Consider the following 22,223-nt stretch of genomic DNA (forward strand, 5'->3'; position numbering starts at 1 on the left):
CAATTTTGGGTCTTTAAAATAAGAGACTCAATTTCTTTTGATTTTCTTCTTTTTTTTCCTTTTCAAATTAAAACTAAAAATCTAAATTAATTCTAAAAACTAAATTAACCTACCTAATCATATTAAGTCCTAATTAACAATCGACATTATTAATAAAATACCAGTTTACAGAAAACTAATAAAGCTAAAATTCAAACCAAGCAAAACAAATCAATTTTTGTGATTTTTGTATTTTCCATAAAATCCTAATTACTAATTAAAATATGTAAAATTAAATCCTAAATGTAATGCATATTTTTTGTATTTTTTATGAATCTATGCACAGACAAAAATGCAAATAATTAACAGACAATGTTAATAATCCACAAAACTGCAAACACTGGAAGAAGTTGTTTTGTTTTGAATTTATGAGAGTAATTCATATAGGGAAAAAATCACGTGCTCACAGCTGCCCCTCTTTGCTCGGAAACACGAAGAGTTTTCGTGCAAAGATAAGTGAGCGGATACGAGCGATTTTTGCCCGTTTGAACATTCCGTATGAAGCATTTTGAAAGAGTTGACCGCACCCTGCTTCTGAGGTTGCCTACATATCCTTGGCTAAAAAGGAATCATGTCAGTGTTAGTTCGGGAATGTCTGGTAGCTGGGACTACCATGAAGCTGTGATTTCACTGTTGCTGTTGTTGCTGCTACTGCTTACTGACCCCCTTATTACACCATGTCAAAATAAAAAGAAGCTAGACTAGACTATGATCTATGAATTACAAAAGTCCTATCTATATCTTCAAACTTGATCTTGTGTTTCTTGTTGCCTTGTTGTCTTGTATTCTTTCGGTGAAACCCATTTGTTGCCGTCATGAATTGTAAACTGAGATGTTTTCCCTTTCTCCGGGTGGATGCCTGACTGCTGAACTTGATATGTATTGACTTCAAAACTTGAATGTATTCCTCTGCTATACAGGCGGGCTCCTGACTTCAAAACTTGAAATGTATTCCTCTGCTATACAGGCGGGCTCCTGACTTCAAAACTTGAAATGTATTCCTCTGCTATATAGGCGGGCTCCTGACTTCAAAACTTGAATGTATTCCTCTGCTATCCAGGCGGGCACCTGACTTCAAAGCTTGAATGTATTCCTCTGCTATCCAGGCGGGCACCTGACTTCAAAGCTTGAATGTATTCCTCTGCTATCCAGGCGGGCACCTGACTTCAACAAAACAGACAAAAACAAGAAAAATTTTCTGCCCCAGTTTGGTAGCTGGGCACATGGGTGAGTTGTTAGCAATATTATAAACCACTTATACTATTGATGCAATGATGAGAGTAAACTAAAGACTAGACTAGGATGTGCATCTCCTAAAAGTGATTGAGCTTGCGAAAAACTATAAACTAAGCTTGACTGAAGTAAAGACTGACCCTATTCTCTAGGCGGGGCCCCTGAGTTCACTAAAACTAAACATTGATAATCTGAAGAAAACTAAAAATGACCCCTCTTTTTTTTTCAAATTCAGACTTCCCTTCTTTCTTTCTTTTTTTTTTAAATTATTATCCTAGGAGAAAATTCATCGGACTAGGTTTTCTATCTTAGGAGAAAGATTCATCAGACTAAGATTTTGATCCTAGGAGAAAGTTCATCAGACTAGGTCACTATTTTTTGTTATCTTAGGAGAAAGATTCATCAGACTAAGATTTCTATCCTAGGAGAAAATTCATCAGACTAGGTTTTCTATCTTAGGAGAAAGATTCATCAGACTAAGATTTCTATCCTAGGAGAAAGTTCATCGGACTAGGTTTTCTATCTTAGGAGAAAAATTCATCAGACTAAGATTTCTATCCTAGGAGATAATTCATCAGACTAGGTTTCCTATCTTAGGAGAAAGATTTATCAGACTAAGATTTATATTGGGAGGAAAATCCATCAGACTAGGACTTTTATCCTAGGAGGAAAAATGTGAAGATCAATGGCAAGATTTTATGCACAATAGCAAGACAAATAAAGGCAAAGATTTGAGAAACTTCCCTTTGTCGGCTCTTCTCTTCTTTTCTTTTTCTTCTCTCTGTTTTTCTTTTTTTTCCTTTTTTTCTCATTTTTCCTTTTTTTTGAAACATTTTCCTTGCACTGCTTTGTACCTGTTTCACACAAAGAAAAATTTGTCAGTTTTGAAAACGGTGGTCGGTTTGTGGCCTTGAGTCTTGAGCGGCTTGGCTTTTCCTCGATCAACCTGAGTCGGTCTCAAGAGACTTCTGTTCTGTACCAATTCTGATTGTTCACTCCTAGTAACATTTGTATTTGTAGCTCAAATAGCCTTATCCTAACTGGAGATCTTTGCTTAGGTGACCTTTTCTGATATCTTGAATGACTTCCTGCTTTTTGAGCAATTTGTCTGACGGAGAGAATCACCAGGTACTTTTGCTTGCGCCAAGTAGAATGACAAGAGTCTTTTTGGGGGGATGCCTTTGCATGAATCCTCAAGGTATTTTGACAATAACAACTGAATATGCTGGCTACATTTACTTTGTGCAATTAAAAAGCTGGTAGCAGATTTTGAAATCTTTTCTTGCTTGTTTTGCCAAGGACTGACTCGGAGTGAAGGACACAATGATGCAAAGAAACGAATATTAACAAGAAATGCCCCCTGTCGGAAGGACGGAAGGAAGAGTTTTGTTTCTTTTTTTTCTTTTTTTTTTCTTTTTTTTTTCCAGTAACTAGCCCTAATGATCATGACGTGCATTTTGGACTCAACGACCTGATCTATCAAACTAATCTAACCTTCCCTTTTACCATTCTTATGACCTTTGAAGTCGGACTTGTTTATGCTAATTCTTCGCATCAGCCTCACGACTCACTTTCGACAAGTAGTGCCCGAGGGGTTTTCACCAACGAGTCTCTCTCATTTATTCATCTCTGCTTACCGTCGTCTTACAGTGCCCGTGAGGGTTTTTGCTAGCAAGACTCTCTCATTTTTTCTTTTATTTTCCTTTTTCTTTTGCTTCTTGTGTGAGCAACTTGACAGTGTTCTATGTCGCGTGACAACCGTTTCTCTTTGCATGCTTTTCTTGGCATTCTTGAAGGCTTATCGGGAGGTCTTATTGGGAAGGTTTTTGGATAGGGTTGGAAAGAAAGGTCGGCATGAAGGCTCAAAGTAGACTAAAAAATGAGGGGTTATGGACTTACAACTCTTGGAATCGACTCTTCAAAAGTAAAATAAAAACTTTGCCCCAGTTTCAACCATTGGGGATTTTTTTCCTTGAATTCTTATTTGATTGGACCGAACCGTGAGGCTGCCTACGTATCCTTTAAAGGAATCAGGTCTAACGTAGTTCAAACATCTGACCTAACTAATTTTTCAACTTTCTTTCCTCTGTCTTTTCCTTTTCTTTTTCTCTTTTTTTTCTTCTTTCATTCTCTTTTTTTTCTTTTGTTTGCCCCAGCTTCTATCTTCTGAGGGCATGGACTTTCGACAGTTCTTTTCTTCTTCATTTTTTTTTAATTTGAACTTTCTAAGAATTGCCCCAGTTTGTACTCTTGGGACATAGACTTTTTTTTTCCTTTTTTTCATTCATTTTTTTTTGATTTTTGACTCTAAACTTGATTCCAAAAGAGGGTGGTCAAAGAAAATAACACAGGCTCAAAGGGGTAACAAAGGGTATAAAGTATTTTGGGTAGCAGAAAAAGGGCCTCCCAACCTCGAGAATGCCAAACATAGTATCTTTTCCCAATCACAGCATTAATGAACATGTTTGTCTTCTTGGTGTGTCGTGGTCACAAAACACTTTCTACCCCTTAATGTCAAACTTTCCAACAAACTTCAATTGGTTAAACATCCTCAAGCCCGATCTTCACAATGATTTGAAGGTGAATTTTTCTCGACCTTAATTCCAAAGTATTTCAATTCTTTATTCATCCTCAAAAGTATTTGTTTTTTCTTCAGTTATCCAATTCCATATTAAATCAGTTTCTAAGATCTGGCCAAAATTTCCGCATGCATGTCATGCCATTAGAACTAGCGAGAAAAGAACTTGGAATAGAATGACACGAAAGGACAAACTGATTTTATTGAATAAAGATGGAAGGGTTTGACAACTAAACAAGCAACCTAAAATCCGAGTTACAACCCTAAAATAACCCGGATAATGAAAATAGCAACAAAAACAGACAGACATGACTCATAGAAACAGAATAGAAGGATAGAAGGGTTTGACTCAATAAAACAAATAATATCTGGATCACAACCCTGAAATAACCCAGATAACAGAGAAAATATCAAAACAAGCTACCAAGATTCCTTCCTAGTGAGGAGAGAATGACTTTTCAATTGCTAAGCTTGACATTTAGCCACAAATTTGCTCATCAGAATCACCATGGCCTTCTCCAAGTTCAGTCGGCAAGTTTCCGAGAGGATTCTCATACTCCATGTCACCAAGCATCATCCCCGCCAAGTGTGCATCATCATGTGCAAGTAAAGGATTCTGCGTGATATTCTGGGTGTCACTGTCTTGAATCACAATCAGGTTTTCCTGGATCATCCTTTCTATTTCTCTTTTCAAATCCCGACAACTTTCAACATTGTGCCCCTGGGCATTAGAATGGTATTCACACCTTTTAGAAGGATCAAAGCTTCTTGCACGTGGGTCCACATGATTTGGAAGAATGGGTGCAATCATGCCATAATGCTTTAACTTCTCAAATAAGCTTGCATAGGACTCTCCTATTGGTGTAAAATTATCTTTCAACTTTTGTTCCCTTCTATACCCCTGGCTTGGATGTGGGTTATAAGGCACTTGAAAATTTTGTGGAGATTTTGTGATGCTCGTGCCCGCCTTCTTGGGTGATTTGGTGGCTGGACAACATACTGGGGTGGATCAACAGAGTATAGTGGGTTCTGAGGTGGATAGTAATGCTCAGGGGAGTCATGGAAAACCTGATGAAGCTGCGCATACCTTCGAGGTGTTCTCCTGGGACCTCTTCTCGACCCTGTTGTCATCATGATTTCTTCAACCTTCTCATTTGTGTCACTAAAATTATCAGATTCAACCTGGACAGCCTGAGTTGCGGCTTTAAGAGCTGCTTGACTTATAATTTTGCTTGTCTTAAGACCATTCTCTACCATTTCCCCCATTTTGATTGCTTCAGAGAAGGATTTACCCACTGCAGATATCATGTTTTGAAAGTAATCTGGCTCTAACGCTTGAAGGAAAATATTAATTAGCTCGTGGTCATCCATGAGTGGCTTAACCCTGGCTGCTTGCTCTCTCCATTTAATGGCATATTCCCTGAAACTTTCACTTGGTTTCTTCTTCAGGTTTGAAAGGGAATTGCGGTCTGGGGAAATGTCGATGTTGTATTGGAACTGTTTGACAAAGGCCTGTGCCATGTCATCCCAGACGTACCAACGAGATGTGTCTTGATCCATAAACCATTCGGAGGCTACTCCCGTAAGGCTTTCCCCAAAATAAGCCATCAGCAATTCTTCATTTCTTTCCGCACCTCTCAGTTGATTGCAATACCTTTTCAGATGGGCTATGGGGTCTCCTTGTCCATCATACTTTTCAAATTTGGGAGTCTTGTAACCAGGTGGCAAGTGGACATCGGGGAACATACATAGATCTTTGAAGGCAACACTCTTTTGACCTGCCAACCCTTGCATGTTTTTCAACCGTTATTCTAAGCTTTTTACTCTTTGGGTCATTTCTTCCTGTGCCATCTTTTGGGCAGGCTTCTCAATGTTTGTAGGAAGATCAAACGAGTACGAGTGGTACTCAGAAGAGTGGTACTGCTCTTGCTGTGTAGCAAATTGTGACTCATGACGAGGCTGTCCTTGACCACTGGCCCATGCTTGACACATTTCGGTCATTTGCTGTTTCAGTATTCTATTTTTCTCAAACACAGTAGACTCTTGTTGAACCCTCTGACCCTGAGTCTCTTGAGCACTTGTAACAGCTTCGATGTCAGTTATCATTTTTCCTTGGATCTTGTGTTTCCAGCTTACCACAAACCGACCACCTCAAACCTTCTTCACAATTCAAAAGAAGAGACAGGTTAGAATGGACTCAGCCAGTCTTTATTATTATTGGCATTTTTTCTCTTTTTTTTCATTTTTCTTTTTCTTTTCTTTTCCTTCTTTTCATTCTTGCCTCTGCTTTCTCTTTGTTTTTATTCCCTCATTTCTCCCTCTTGTTTTGCCATTGTTTCCTTCTCTTGGTTTCTTATTTTCTCTCTTTTTCTTTTCTCCTTTTTTCTCTTTGTTTTTCCTCTCTTTTTTCTTTTCTTTTCTTTTTCTTTTGGGATATGGTCGAATCCTATGGAGATTGCCTACGTATCATGACCCCGCATGAATCAGACCAAGCGTAGTTCTGGAAGATTAGGAATGATGGAAATAAACTAACTTTTTTTTTGGATTTTGGACTTTTTTTTTTCGAAAGAAAGACTCAAAAAGAAGAAACAAAAAATATTTTTGGATTTTAATTTTTCTTCAGTATTTTTGCAAAGAAAGACTTCTAAAGAAGAAAGATTTTTTTTTCCTTTTTTTTTTGAATTTCGACTTCTTATTGTTTTTTTTTTGGAATTTCAATAGAAAAACTTCTAAAGAAGAAAGAAAAATATTTTTGCATTTATGGATTTTTATTCTGAAGTTAGGAAAGAAGTACTCCTAAAGAAAAAGAAAGTATTTTTGAATCTTGAATTTTCTTTTCAATTTTCGAAAGAAGAATGAAAATATTTTGTACTTTTAAAAATTGGGGTCTCAAAGAAAAACTTTTCTAAAGAAGGAAGTAAAAGAATTTTTTTTTGGATTTTTGAAAATTGGGGGCCGGAACCGATGAGGTTTGCCTACGTATCTCACATCCGGTGAGAATCAGACCGCGTAGTTCTGCCCAAATAAACCAACTATTTTTGAAGACAAAACCTTTTTCTTTTTTTTCCTTTTTCTCAAAAATCTGGCAGAATTTCAGTACCATTTGGACATTGATTTTTCCAAAACAGGTAATTATCTCTCTTTAACCCTCATACCGCTGTTTCTCTCCCCTTTTTTTCCTTTTTCCCCAAATATTCGAAAGCCGGTCAGCATGCAAGTCCGAAGCAAATAAATGCACAAGCAGTACGTAAGATGCATCAGGATGGTCAATTTTGGTACACCTGTCCTAGACAGACCCAACCCCTGTGTTGAGCCTCCAACGTCAAATGCACATGATGCAAACAAACGTTCCTACTAGGGATCTGGCATGAGGCTGAGTTATTCTAGGTTCAAAATCTGGGTATTTGTTCTAGACTATGTACCCGAGCGGACAACTCGAGTCGAGGAGGGGGCTACGTACCGGGGACCCGAAAGATCATCCGGCTTAGTAACTTGTCCGAGCCTCTTTCTTATTTCAAGGTATGACACTAACAGAATAGGGAGTCTCGACCAGCGAGCACATCCCCGAAGATAAGAAGAGAAGGGTTTCGTAACAGTTTATATGTACAGTTCAAATAATATCAAAGCGGTAAAAGTATCATTTTGCACATTAAACCCAACATGTAAAAATATCAGATAATAAACAAAGACAAATACAACAGTTATTCTAAGCTCGAATTCTTGAACCCTGAACCAAAAGTTCTGGGTTCATTTCCCCAGCAGAGTAGCCAGAGCTGTCACACCTCCTTTTTTTACTACACCCCCCGGAAGAGGTATAATAAGGGTGTTTTTCCAATTAAAGGACAATCGAAACGGGATTTATTATTAGAAGATTCAGAGTCGCCACTTGGAAAATTTATGGTGTCCCAAGTCACCGGTGGAATCCCGAATCGAGGAAAATAATGACTCTGTTTAACAGTCCGCGAACCAGAAATCCGAGTAAGGAATTCTGTTAACCCGGGAGAAGGTGTTAGGCATTCCCGGGTTCCGTGGTTCTAGCACGGTCGCTCAACTGTCATATTCGGCTTAAATTATCTAATTTTAAACAATTATGAACCTATGTGCAAATTTTAACTTTTAGCCGCTTTTATTAATATTTTTAAAGAGAATTGCAACGTCGTTAAAACACGTCTCGAACCACGTCACATAAATGCACCCGTGGTTTTTGACATATCTTAACATCGTTGAGATATGGATTTGGGTCACATAAATGCGCACCCGAATTTAGGAAAGTAATATTATTAAACACGCGCCTAAAGCAACTACGCGTTTGCACTTTGCGAGGGCCATGAAAATTCGCTAAATGGCACGCCCCGTGTTCTAAAGATTTAAAAGGTATAATTAAAGAAGGCCACGCATTTGTGATTTTATTTGGCGTGGCGCAACTCGATTCTATTTTAAAGGATATTTAAGCTAAAAGCTCGGAGGGCCATAAACTATTTGTTATCTACTACGGCTCACCTCCAACTAATTAAAAGTCCAACCAATTAGTACTAAACGAGTTCGGGAACTGAAAGATAGAAAAAGGATTAATTAATAAAGGAGGGGGGCTTCGTCAACATGAACGGTTAATAGCGAACGGGATTCAACAAAGACAAGGGGAGTCCCAAGTTCATTCACGGGGCCTTCAAACTTGGGCCTGAGAGTGAGCCCAATTGGTTAATAAGAATAAAAGAAGCACAACCTCCAATTGTTCAGACGTGATTTATTTAAAGGCTAACGTGATTTATTGAGCTTAGCTAACTGCATAGAGCAGATCAGGGCTCCTAACATTGGGCTTGGGGTCCATATGAACCCAATTCCAACGAGAGATGGAACTGAAGAACCCCAAAATGACAACAAGTAAAGAAAGGCCCAAGAGGCCCACCCCTGTAAATTTATCATTGCAAGATCAAACAAATTGAACATACCATTACTGAAGGCTAAAAAACTAATTAGAATTCAACTTCAAAAATGTTTAGAATATGATCACACTCACACAATGACCATTCCAACCACAGGGACCAAATCTGCGCAGAACATACTAATTATTAACCATTTTCATGCTTTGAATCCATTTCAAATTATCCTGAATTAATAAAACTAACATCACAAGTCAGTGAGATAGTACTGCTATGCTATTTTGTTATAAACACCAGATTCTGACTTGACAACCATGTTTAACGACCTCATTACTACAATAATACAAACTAAACTCGAAAACAATCCAATTCTAGTTACTAACTATAACACTCAGAATTAGAAGACAATCACCATACTGAAATGACGGGATTTAATTAACAACTACAGTCATGCTTTGACAAGTGCATTAAACAAACTTCGAAGTCATGTAATGGTTACAAAACCGAGTTTATCATTGATTTTCAAATCCAACCCCACCCTAGAAGCTTCTCTTTCTGTTACGCAAAGATTCTTTAAACTCTATTTCCTAAATTACCCTCAAATGCCTCTGAAATTACTTGAGCTACCCAACAGACTTGGGCTCAAACAACTGGACATCTTAGAATTGGGTCATAAATGACTCCAAGAGCCCAAGCTGATTCCAACTAAACCAATATGAATATCAAAAACCCAATTCTGACCCAGGCCCTACCACAAACAATTTAACCCTAGCTGATTGTTAATTTGACTTTGATAAAGATAAAAACCAAGAGGATAAAAATTAAACAAATGAGGATTGCCTTTGAGTCTGCTTGAAATACTAACAAGAATAAGAAATTAAACGGAATTATTCAGAAAGCAAGCAAGACCTAAACGAAATAGAGATGAACTTAAAACGAATTAACGAACTAAAACCTATTGGACTCGACTGGTGAAGGAAACAATGATGAACTCAGCAATTGATTAAACTGTTTAACAAGTGAATCAAATAGGCCAACCAATCCTAACTATAAAAAAACCTATCCAAATTAGCTTAGGTAACCAGGGAGAAAAAAGAAGAAGAAAAGTCGAACAAACCCTAAGAAGACGGAAAAATAAAACAAAAGAAGTAGGAGGCTCACAGGCTTGGCTCGAACTCAGGACTGATCTTTGATTTGATCCTTAAACAATGTCGTATGCTTGTTCTTGGCCAAGAACCAACAAACGACATTATTTCAGGATCAAACGGACTCTGAACGCTGAAAGACCTTGAGAGATAAACGGATTGGGTTATGGCTTTTAGGGTTTAGACCAGATTCGAAATTCGACGAGGGTGGCTGTGATTTGAGGCAAACGGGGTTGAGATTTGGAATGTGAATGTGAAAAAGATTACATGGTGTTGATTTTGGGGTTAACTAGGGTCAGCACCGCCAGACACGGTATAGGTGGCGCTAGGGTTTCGGTTATTCGAACAGTGTGAGTGAGATTTGAGGGAGATGGGGCATAGATTTGGAACGAGGAGAGGAAGGCGGTCGAGTGGTGTTAATTTGGTGGCCTTTGGGTGATCACCGCCGGCGGAGGCAATTTTCGGCCGGCGGTGCACGATGGGAGGCGGTGGCGTTACAAGGGAGGCTTGGAGACGAGGAAGGGTAGGGGGGAAGGCGGTGGCATTTAGAACACAAATCTGGCCCAATTTTGGGTCTTTAAAATAAAAGACTCAATTTCTTTTGATTTTCTTCTTTTGATTTTCTTTTCAAATTAAAACTAAAAATCTAAATTAATTCTAAAAACTAAATTAACCTACCTAATCATATTAAGTCCTAATTAACAATCAACGTAATTAATAAAATACCGGTTTACAGAAAACTAATAAAGCTAAAATTCAAACCAAGCAAAACAAATCAATTTTTGTGATTGTTGTGTTTTCCGTAAAATTCTAATTAATAATTAAAATATGTAAAATTAAATCTTAAATGTAATGCATATTTTTTGTATTTTTTATGAATCTATGCACAGAAAAAAATGCAAACAATTAACAGACAATGTTAAAAATCCACAAAACTGCAAACACTGGAAGAAGTTGTTTTGTTTTGAATTTATGGTAGTAATTCATATAGGGGAAAAATCACGTGCTCACAATTATGCTGGAGTTCCAGCATACTATCCTGGAACTCCAGTATAATATGCTGGAGTTCAAGTATACTTATGCTGGAACTCCAGCATAATATACTGGAGTATTTTCCGGATTTTGAATAGTGTTTTCGCTCAAATTTATCTTTACATAAAAAGTGGCTAATCTAGGCTATTTTTAAACGACCAGTTATAAATCTGGCTATTTTTAAAATCACTCAATAGAATATGACATTCAGTCCACATGTTCCCAAGTTCTCGTTGCTAATCAGGCCCAAAATCATTGGTCTTAACATGGATTCAAGAGTATAATAAACAAATTGTACGAGGAACTGTTAGATCCTTTATCAATTACCTTTTTTTAGTTACTTATGTAAATTACACTCCCATCCACTAAGCTATTTCTATTGATGCTAACCAGTAACCATTCACTAGAAGTTGCTGAGGTAACATTTAGACTTCACTGATAGTTAGAACTAGCTCAATTCACCCAAGTAGATAAATTGCACTGAGTTAACTTCATTATTATTGTCAGCCATTGTCAAAATTTGAACGTCAAAATAGATGGGTTGGATCGATTTTGGGCGGGTCAAAATGGGTTGAATATAAAAATGGACTGGTCAAATAACCCGCCTAAAAGTAACTTAGGTTGATATAGGTTGGGTCAAGATAGGCTAAAACTTGGGTTATAGCCCAACCCGCCGAACTCTTAATAATCTTTAATTAATATGTAATATTTTCTTATGAATTGTATAATTAATAAATAAGACTTTTTTTTTCCTTTTATTATGATCATATATAACATATCAAATAAAAAAAATTATTTCTAAGATATTTTGGCAAAGTTACTCATGAATCAATTTGGGCTAAAAATCAGCCCAACTTTAAATGGAGTGAGATGGGTTGGGTCAAGATGGACCGAGTTTAATAAATGGGCGTGTCGATAATCAGCCCAACCTTGGGTAGGTTGGACGGGTCATTTGGGGCTTGGGCCAAATTTGTCAGCCAAATTGATCTTAACGTAAATTAGTTTATGACTTGTGTCATATACTAGTATGGTATTCGAATGAAAATAAAGTGATCAGAAAAGAGGAATGAAAGAATGAGACAAGGGATTGATTGAACTCTGCCGTGCATATTTCACTTCCATATCTTACAAAATAGGTTTTCAAGAATAGGCATATCTTTACAAAAATGGATGCCTTAATACTAATGTACAATATCTTCTAAGGAGTAAGGATGTTAAGGAGGCAGACTCTGTTTCTGATCAATAGCCTTGACAAGCTATCTGTCCCAGCCTCAAGACCCTGAAGACCAGCATTTAATATCTGCAACTTTCTCTGGATCATTGGTACATCAACTTTAAAATTACTTATATGAATGTTAGAACAAAGAGCAAAGTCAACACATTCCACCTCATTGATTGTATTTAAATCTCCTTTAGAAGTCATTGACTTTGTGACAAGCATCTTTGATATCAATGACCACCCGTTTTTCTTCGCCTTTGAAGCTGGCGCGGACAAGAAAGATAGTTGGGATCTTAGTACTGAGATGGTCAAAGCAGATACTTCTCTTAACACTGCATTTAGCTTAGATAAAGGAGATGATTCTATCTTGTTTTCTATTTGTTTTAGTGCTTTGAGGTTCTTGGCTATATCTTTCTTCACTTTCTTTCTAAAACTAATATATGCATCGAAGCAATTTTGTGTACTTGAGTCTCCAACTTTTCTCCTCAGTGCTGATTGAAGATCTTGCACTTGTTGTTTCATCATCAAGACTAATTCCCTCGTCGAGCCACACGAGTCTATTAATCCAACAGAGGACTCAAGAGCTTCTTCTACTAATCTTCCCATTTGATGTTTGAGGAGAGCTTGTTGAGTTGTCGGGGACTCGAGAAGATCTTGAACACAATTATACAACTCTGCTAGCCCTACAATGCCTTCTTGAATGTTGTTTAAAGTAAGAGGAGTTGCTGTTGAAGAAATTGATGATGATTCCCATGTTTTTAGCCTGTTTAGCTCAATCTCAACTTTGAGATACTCTGGCTGTGATCGAGAAGGAAAACTAATGGACCTAACATGACTTGAAATAGCCATCTCTAAGAATTGTTATGTTAGCTAATGCTGAAAATAACTCAGTGATCAAAGTGAATGCTAGAGAATGATGCCTTGCCTCTACTTATATCAAAGCAATGCCAATGTGGAATTTTGGATCTCACTATATTCTCAATGATTGTAGTGGTGTTTATTGGTGTAGCCAACAGCCGGCAGTCTACAATTGTTTTATTTCTTGGCTCTAAAATAGGTTACATTAGGCTCTAGTCCTTTTTCTCCAATAGTGATTTTCATATTGATATAGTTATGTATATTGTTGCCGCCCCAATCATTATGTGAAACCGGCCTCACTTCCTGAGAGTTGAAATTTGAAAAGGAAAAAAAAAGGCATCTTTTAGTAGTTATTCCTACTACAACTCTACCATTTTCAACAACACTAGCTGGCTATTGATTCTTGCTGGATAGAAAGAACCCAAATCCAGGATTTCCCAATTATTAATTTCACCAGGAAAAATATAATGTGAAACATTGGATTTTGTGCTCTTCAATTACAGCCTTGCACAATCAGTGTAGTGTCTGCAGTTGTTCTTATGGGTTTTTTTCTGCAAAGAGAAACACCCGTACGACAAAATCCACTGCCTATTGAAATATTTGTTCGAACAATTTCCAACAAATACTCTACCTATTTTATTCATTCTAGATATTATTTTACTTAATTGTACAATGCAACTGTGAGTGAAAGAAAGTTTACCTTTCACTTCATAGTGCTCTATGTCAGATGGAATGCTCGAAACCAGAGGCAAGGCCGAGATTTAAAGTTAATGGTTCTGAATTTGTAACAGAACTTATAGTTCGTCTTAGTTACTTGCTTCGCAATTATATTTATACATATATAATAGATTTTCTAATACAAATACGTTGTCTAAAAAAAATTTACTGAGTTTGGCCGAACCAATACCTACTACGCTAACTCTGCCCCTGCTCGTACCCATCCATTTTGGTTTAAAATTTGCTTCCAACTTTGTCTTACTATTAATGCATGTCTTTTATTCCTTGTTAAGTACTAATCTGATTATTAGCTAGCGATGTCCGTAAAAACTGTCTCCTTTAAGGGTCGTTTGGTTTGAATACGGCTTATGCCGGGATAAGTTATGCTGGATTAGTTATGCTGAGATTAGTTATCCTGCTATTGTTTTTTATCCAATGTTTGGTATGTTGTATTAAAAATGGCAATTGCATAATTTCTAAGAAGAAGGTATAAGTTATCCTGGCACTAATTACCCCACCCTCTACAAGGTATAAGTTAACCCGGTACTAATTTTAATCCCGGAATAGCTTATACCAGGTTTGCTAACCAAACCAAGTATTAAGGTGGTATTAAATTTTTATACCAGCACTATACCTTCTTATACCTCATACCAAACGACCCCTAATAGAACTCCTAATACCGTTAATCAAAAAAGCAGTAAAATCAATAAAAGTTTAAACCTTGAAGGTGTTAAACATCATTAGGACAGGAACCTAAAACTGATTAGGTGATGTTTAGTCAACCATAAAGGCATAAACATTCTTTGTCTTGATCTCTGTCACTATCATGTTTTTCTTATAAGGAAGAATAATGAATATGCACTAAATAATTCAATAATTATTATTTTAGGTATTACTATATTTTTGCATTATAATCGTTGCATATTTTTCCTATGAACCAAATGATCCCTAACAGATCAAGCCCAGGGTGGCATCACGATCTGTGTCTATCGTTATACCATTTTATTCCTAAATTATGTTGAGAAGATTTAGGAGTGTGTTATATCCGTACGTGATAATGTTCTCCAGTACAGCTAAGTACCAAAAAATACTTCCATTGAATAAATAGTACGTACAATTCTTTCTTCACGATGATTAATTAGTGCAGTATTAGTATTTTTGTTTAATTTGAACCAGAAATTGCTAGGAGTATTATTTAATGCAATTATCAGGCGCGCATGATTGAAATGTCGTCTTTTATAAATTAGGCAGGGTCGACAAGATTGGTTTTCAATTAGATTTGAGAACAGAAATACACAAATCATTCGAGGTGAAGTTTAGATACCTTTTTTCGATTTCTGATGATAAATACTACTACTAATAAATGTGAATAGTTCAAATATATCAGGAAAAAAGAAACAATGTTATGAAGTATTGTTGTTAATTGTTTTTTCTTTTCTTCACTTTGTATTGAAATTTTGAAATTTTATGGAATAAATTTTATTAAGTTATAAATTCATGGTAAACAAAATGATAACATAATAATTTAGGCGTTGTTTTAAAATTAGTTCTATGCTAACATCCACAACACATTCTTCATATTAGTTATTAGAATTTTAAAATATTGTAGATAAGACTATCTTAAAGCGAGTAAACATTCTAGTGGAACTCTATATATTATATTTATCATTTACTTAATTTTATTATATCTATCATTCACTTAATTTTCATACTTATCTTTATTCATAACATTTTCTTTTTAAACATTCTGTTGAAGATTATCCAGCTCAACAAACGCCTTTGTCCAAAAATGATGCACACAATTGAGCTTTTGGAATGCATTTTTCAACCGACCTGTAGCTAAAATTTGAAATTAAAAAAATAAAAAAGGTAGCGCATATAACAAACTACTCTTATTAAAATGAACCCCAAATTTCACGTCGAATTCCGATTACTCATAGTGGTAATTAATTTACAGCTGTCAAAACGAGCCAGCCCAAATTTCACGGACTTTTAATTTTGGTGGGCTAGGATGGGATAGGACGCCATCTAAATGGGCCTTAAAATGGCTAGCCCAACCCAGCCCTAAGAGGGCCGCTGGCTAGGACGGGCTTGCTATTCAATTTTTTTAGATAAAAAATTTCTTCAAATCTATAAATATTTTTTCGCGGTATAGTCTCTTAATCATACGAACGACTTCTGTTTGTTTTAGAGCGTACAAGAATGATATTTGACAAGGAATCTCGAATTGAAATGCAAATTCTTTCTATTTCTATCTCTTCTTTTTTAACATTACATGAATATTTTTTCTTAATACTTTTCTTTCACTCCTCTAGTTCAGGGATTGCTTCAATAAGTTTATCTGTTGACATTTTTTAATTTAGGTTTAACATCATTTGCTGATTTCATCATTATAGTCCACAAAATTTTTAAAATTCATGAAATTTTCTAGTGTTGTCAATTTTCTTTGGGTATTAAAACTTGACATTTTTCTAAACTAAAGATCAGTTTAATTATTAATAACATATTAAAGTAACCAAACTGATCATTGGCCATTTAACATAATATTTTCTTTTGAAAAAAATTATTATTGGTCACTTAAAACATTCCTAGTTAATCTAGTTAATCAAAAATCTAAATTTTAGTAGATATGGAAGGGTAAGTGAGCAATCTAAGGTTGGGGAAAGAGGATTATATATAGTTAATATTTTTATTTTTTTTTACTTTTTTTAATATTAAATATTTAAATTTGAATTTAATTAATTTTTGGCCCACGGGCCGGTCCCGGTCCAGTTTCGATCAAGCTTCAAGTGCCAGCGAGTTGACTTGAGTCGGGCTTATAAGCCTTAATTTTAAATGAGCTAAAAAAATTTCAACCCAACCCTACCCAAATAGCGGGCTCGAATGGGCTGGCCTCACGGGCCAGCTCTAGTAATTATGATGAACCCCAAAATTTCATGCCTGAAGAAGAAACTTCTTTTGGTTACGTGGCATTTTATGTCGAATAGGATGTGCTAACCCAAAATTGTGGCACCAATTCGCATAGTGCTTACTATACAAGCAACAGACCAACTTTATTAACTCTACAATATTAAGGTAACTAAATTCAGTTACATTAACATGATGATACAAATGATTTTGTGACTTTGTTATTCTGATGATATTAACCCGAAAATAAGCAGATGGACCGAACATGACACTGAAATTCAAGAGCTTAAAATGAGGAATGGTTTCGTGACAATTTCAAAACCTATAAACTTTAAAGCCTAGCTTCGCCTTTAAATAGAATTACTGAGAGATAAAGCGAATGCTGAAGACAAAATGAAGCTGTAGGTCTACTTTTATGAATCCAATTTCAATGAGCAAACAGAATCCATGCAAATTAAGCACTGAGGTCTCCTCTTCTTTTTCCGCCATTTAGTTTGTTGCTTTTGTAATAGGAGTAGTGATTAGCCATTTTTTTTTTTTGTTTTTTAGGTAGGGAAAATGAGGAAAAGATTACAAGGTAGGATATCGAATTCTTACCATGAAAGTTTAAGTAGTCAACCAACAAAGCTACTAAAATTTCCCAATGCCAATAGTGATAGCCACATTTGCCAACCGTCGGCAGCCTATTATTATTATTATTTTTTTTTTAAATCTTGCTGTCACAGAATAAGCTACTCACGAGTTGATTCAATCAATATGGTATACATCATCTCAGCTACAGAGCGAAACAGGACAGAAGAATGCATTTTTCGCCACCCCAATCATCAATGAAAAGATTTCCTACTCAATAGTTCAGGAGGCATATTCTAGCAAGATAGAAATTCATTGGGAGCGTTGGAGCAATGATAAAGTTGTCACCGTGTGACCTATAGGTAATGGGTTCGAGTCGTGGAAGCAGCCACTAATGCTTGCATTAGGGTAGGCTGTCTGCGTCACAACCCTCGGGCTGCGACCTTTCCTCGAACCCTGCATGAATGCGGGATTCTTAATGCGCCGATCTATCCTGTAGTGAAATTCAATGGAGCAGGTTTTAAACAGTGCTCAATTTTGAATAGCCACCTTCAAGCCAGGACTCTTAATATGGCCAAGAATTTTATTAGGCCCTTTTTCTGCGGAAAGATACACTTGCTGGAGAGATAACTGCCACTGGCAATATTTTACCATGAACTGCATGTGGTTACAGAAGATGTAGCTGCTTCACGCGACACTGTACATTATTTAAAACAAATTCCCTAGTTCCTGCATTTAATCTGGCTACTTTATTTCAAAAAGATATTCATGACGAAAAATTCTTTTTCTTTTCATTACTGTACTACAGAGGAGTGGAGCTACATGGTCCACATAGTCCAAAAATTATAAATTATGCTAATAAGATCAAAATAATTTTCTGCAAATAGAAGCTTCTAATGTATAGTGGCAGAAATATCTTCAAATTCTTTTTAGCCTGTGGGTAATTTGAATTCTAGATGTAACATCCTTGTATTTTTCTAACCGTCATTAGATTTAATGACTCTGCTACATAGGCGGATCTACAATTTGAAGTTTGTGAGCTTCTACAACACCTCAATGTAACTTTCAATGATAATAGGTTCACGGTCAAATTTTTACATATATTTTGTAAATTTCTGAATACATATATCGGGTTTGGACAAAAATTATTTGGTTCTATCTAACAACCCATTAATAGAAGTGGATTTGCAAAGATGAATAAAATTTTGTCCAGGTGATCAGGTTCAGTGTTAGTATTGATCAGACTTGCATACTAAATTGTGTTGTCATTTCTTGTCTCTCCAATTGTTAATGCTACATAAAATGACGACTAATGAAGCGGCATTAACCGTAAACCATGAACCTTAAACAATTTGGACCAAAAAAAAAAAACTGAAACAATTGAAGATGTTTTATCAACAATGGTCATCCTGTTCCCATGTGGCTGTCATTATCATGTGATTTCTCATAAATTATTCCTGCTAGTTAAGTGCTAATTATTGTTTTCCATAAGACAAGAAAATAATTAATCCAAAAATATTTTGTCTTCTCTTTTTGGCCATAGCTTCCATCTCACATAATCGTACAAGACATTGTCCTTTAGCAGGTAAGATATTGAGGATTGTACTCAAATTGTTAAAAACAATCAACGCAATTCATGCATGTGATTTTGGTGTTAATTGTTGATAATTTGAGCTTAATTCAATGAATTTTGGTTATATATTCGCTCTCTTTAGCATTACTGCTACTACTTGGAGTATATCTAATTCCAATATTGTCAGTGCAGACTTGCTTTCTTCACAGCAGGATGACAATTATTAGTACTTCGAATTTATGGATTCTGGAACATGAATAAGAAATATTACTGTATATATTTAAGTTAAATTAGTCCCATTAACTTTTATAATTTTTCATAAAAGTGGAGGCGCAGGTCGAGGATATATCATGTGATTTGTGAGTAGTCCCATTAACTTTTATAGAGTTTTAATAGGTGTAAACAACAAAAATATAACCAAAATAAAAAAAAGTAGATAATACATTAAAAATTATATGTAGTCAAAAACAAAAAAACAAAAAAAACCTCAACTGATTTAACTATCTAGGATGCTAATATATGTGTTATAATAATTTGTTAATGAAATACTCTTTATAGATAGAGCGTACATTACGGATAATCTAACACGTAGAACGTACATATAGAGAATTTTTAGGATGTACCAGAGGAACAATTTAGACGGTGCTGGAATTTTTCTCAGTACAAGATTTTGAATAATTTGATTGCTGGAATTTACTTCCACTGCAGAAACCGTTTTGAGATGGAATACTTAGATGCAGGAATAGAGTTTGTAAATAATTTTTTTTCCTTATGGAAATCACTATGTATGTATAGATGCAACGCATGAAAAACAAAAACACCTTTTTGCATTTGAATTTTGAATCACCCTAAAATAACTACTAACAATTTTAGCCCTCCCCCCAAAATGATAACATTGTTATCAATTTCTAATCATACGTACAACTAAATGAAAAAGAGTGATATTAATCTCAATTTTTGTCTTTTGATAGTGATAGTTTAGAAATTTTTACATTCCTATACACTATATGAAACTATATTACCCTCCCAACTCAAGTTTTACTATAATTACATTTTATATACCCAATTACCATTTATGTACATTTTAAGGGAATTAATGATAATAATTAGTGTCCTAAAATTACTCTAACATATCTTCCACTCCCCCACGTTTCTCTCTCCACATCTCACCCCCTACCCCACGTATCTTGCACAAGAGAGCAGCAATTCCACCATTGACAACCATTACAAAGCTTTGAAGCTTTAAATTCGAATTTGGATTTTCAAAAAGTATTGTTTGTTTGAATTGGATGTTGTTGTAAAGAATTGAGAATTCTCTCTACGTCTCTCTCTATCTCTCAATCCCAAATTTCAGTAATGTAAAGTAAAGGAAAAGAGAGCAGCAATTCCACCAGTGACAGCCATTAAAAAGCTTTGAAGCTTTGAATTCGAATTTGGGTTTTCAAAAATCATTATTTGTTTGGATTGGGTGTTGTTGCAAATAATTGGGAATATGGTTTGGAGTTTATATCTCAATTTTGAGGGGTTCTGGTGAAGATTAGACTTGGTTTTGGCTGAATTTCAGATTGAAACTCGAAGAAGAAGAAGACGACGACATGACATACATTATACTGCAGAAATTGTAGTAAAATTGTAGAAAAATTATAGAAAAATTGTATTATGTTGTTTATATATTTTTCTTTTATGCATTTAACTATTGTATGAAAGTTGAACAACATTGTATAAAAATTATATTTAAGTTGTATGATATTGTAGTTGTATATAACTGAGTAGAAATAAAGTATGAAAATTGTAGATAAGTTGTATAATATATAATTAGTTGTATGAAATTTGTTTTTACTATGTATAAATCAGATACAAAATATACAAAAGACAAATTGTATAAAATTTGTATTTAAGTTGTATCTTATTGTAATTGTATTTAACTGGGTAGAAATAATGTGTGAAAGTTGTAGATAAGCTGTAGATAAGTTGTAGATAAATTGTATAATATATAATTAGTTATATGAAATTTATTTTTACTACGTATAAATTAGATACAAAATATACAAAAGTGTCACGACCCGAATTTCCCACCCCCGGGAGTCGTGATAGGCGCCTACTCGTAGAAGCTAGGCAAGCCATGAAATTAAAAATCTTAACCCTTTTCATTTTTTTAATACCTTTAATCACTGATAATAACAAGTGATAAACAGGGAAATAATAGCGGAAGAAGAAAATTTAAGCGGAAGACTTAGACAAATATAATAGCAAATCGTTACTAATAGCCAACATATGTCTCTACCCAGAAACCGGTGCCACAACATTCACGGACTGTCTATGATTTCTACAAGCAAATGTCTGAAAGAAAGAAACTCAGTCTGTCTCGGATACAAATGATAACAGAACATAACAGTGAATAAAAGAGACGCCGGGCCTGCGGACGCCTGCAGGACTGCCTCGGGATCTCTGTGGACTGAAGGCTGGCTCCCAAACTACTGCTGCTGCCCCAGTACTGCTCCAGTATCTGCACAGAGTGCAGAATGTAGCATCAGCACAACCGATCCCATGTGCTGGTAAGTGCCTGGTCTAACCCCGGCGAGGTAGTGACAAGACTAGGACCAGACTCCAGATAACCTGTGCAGTTATATATATATATATGTACAGCGGAAAATAAACTAGAACAAATAATTCAAAGCTGGGAAGGGGAAACATGCTTCGGGGACTAACAGATAAAACAGAATCTCGAGAGAATTATCAAGAAACCAAAAATTCAACTTCTATCAAGGATAAGGAAAACAAAGACAATTTACACTTTCGGTTCACATCTCGTTGCAGGCGTGCAACCCGATCCCATTTCTCATATCCTTGTGGTAGGCGTACCACCCGATCCCATTTCATTATATCTCGTGGTAGGCGTACCACCCGATCCCATTTCATCATATCTCGTGGTAGGCGTACCACCCGATCCCATTTCATCACATCTCATGGTAGGCGTACCACCCGATCCCATTTACAAGCCAACACAAAATTATAAGGAATCCCAGCAAGGGAACAAAGCAATATAATAACTTTCCGGCAAGGGAACAACAATATTTAAGACAAACATCCCGGCAAGGGAGAATCAGCTATAACCAATCCTAACTCAACTCCTACTCAGCTCAATTAGTACCAATCCTCAATCATAAGTAAAGTCCACGAAAATAAACTAAATCTTTGCCCAATATCGGATACCATCAATTTTAACACCTGTAGTATCATTCAAGAACACAATAACTATCAATTCAAGACTCACTGTCATGCTCGACACCAACGTATAGATACTCGTCACCATGCCCATACGTCGTACTCAACAAGAAGCAATTAGCAAATAGGACACAACTCCTAATCTCTCAAGCTAAGGTTAGACCGGACACTTACCTCGATGCCTCGAACACAACTCAAGTTTCAATTATAGCTTTACCCCTTGATTCCACTGCCAATTCGCTCGTAT

The 22,223-nt window shown here is 35.9% G+C and overlaps 1 protein-coding gene across 1 annotated transcript; it reads right to left on the reverse strand.

Moving 5' to 3' along the window:
• Positions 1 to 11,996: 11,996 nt before the first annotated feature.
• Positions 11,997 to 13,303, reverse strand: LOC109212303. Its single transcript, XM_019375934.1, has one exon. It carries the CDS (start codon positions 12,973 to 12,975, stop codon positions 12,106 to 12,108), a length of 870 nt encoding a protein of 289 aa, XP_019231479.1. The 5' UTR covers positions 12,976 to 13,303; the 3' UTR covers positions 11,997 to 12,105.
• Positions 13,304 to 22,223: the final 8,920 nt, after the last annotated feature.

Source organism: Nicotiana attenuata, unplaced genomic scaffold (assembly GCF_001879085.1).
Source record: "Nicotiana attenuata strain UT unplaced genomic scaffold, NIATTr2, whole genome shotgun sequence".
Taxonomy (NCBI): Eukaryota; Viridiplantae; Streptophyta; class Magnoliopsida; order Solanales; family Solanaceae; genus Nicotiana; species Nicotiana attenuata.

What these genes read in the sequence shown, in the direction of transcription:
- LOC109212303 (XM_019375934.1), bottom strand. Translation starts at nt 12,975, where the DNA reads ATGGCTATTTCAAGTCATGTTAGGTCCATTAGTTTTCCTTCTCGATCA.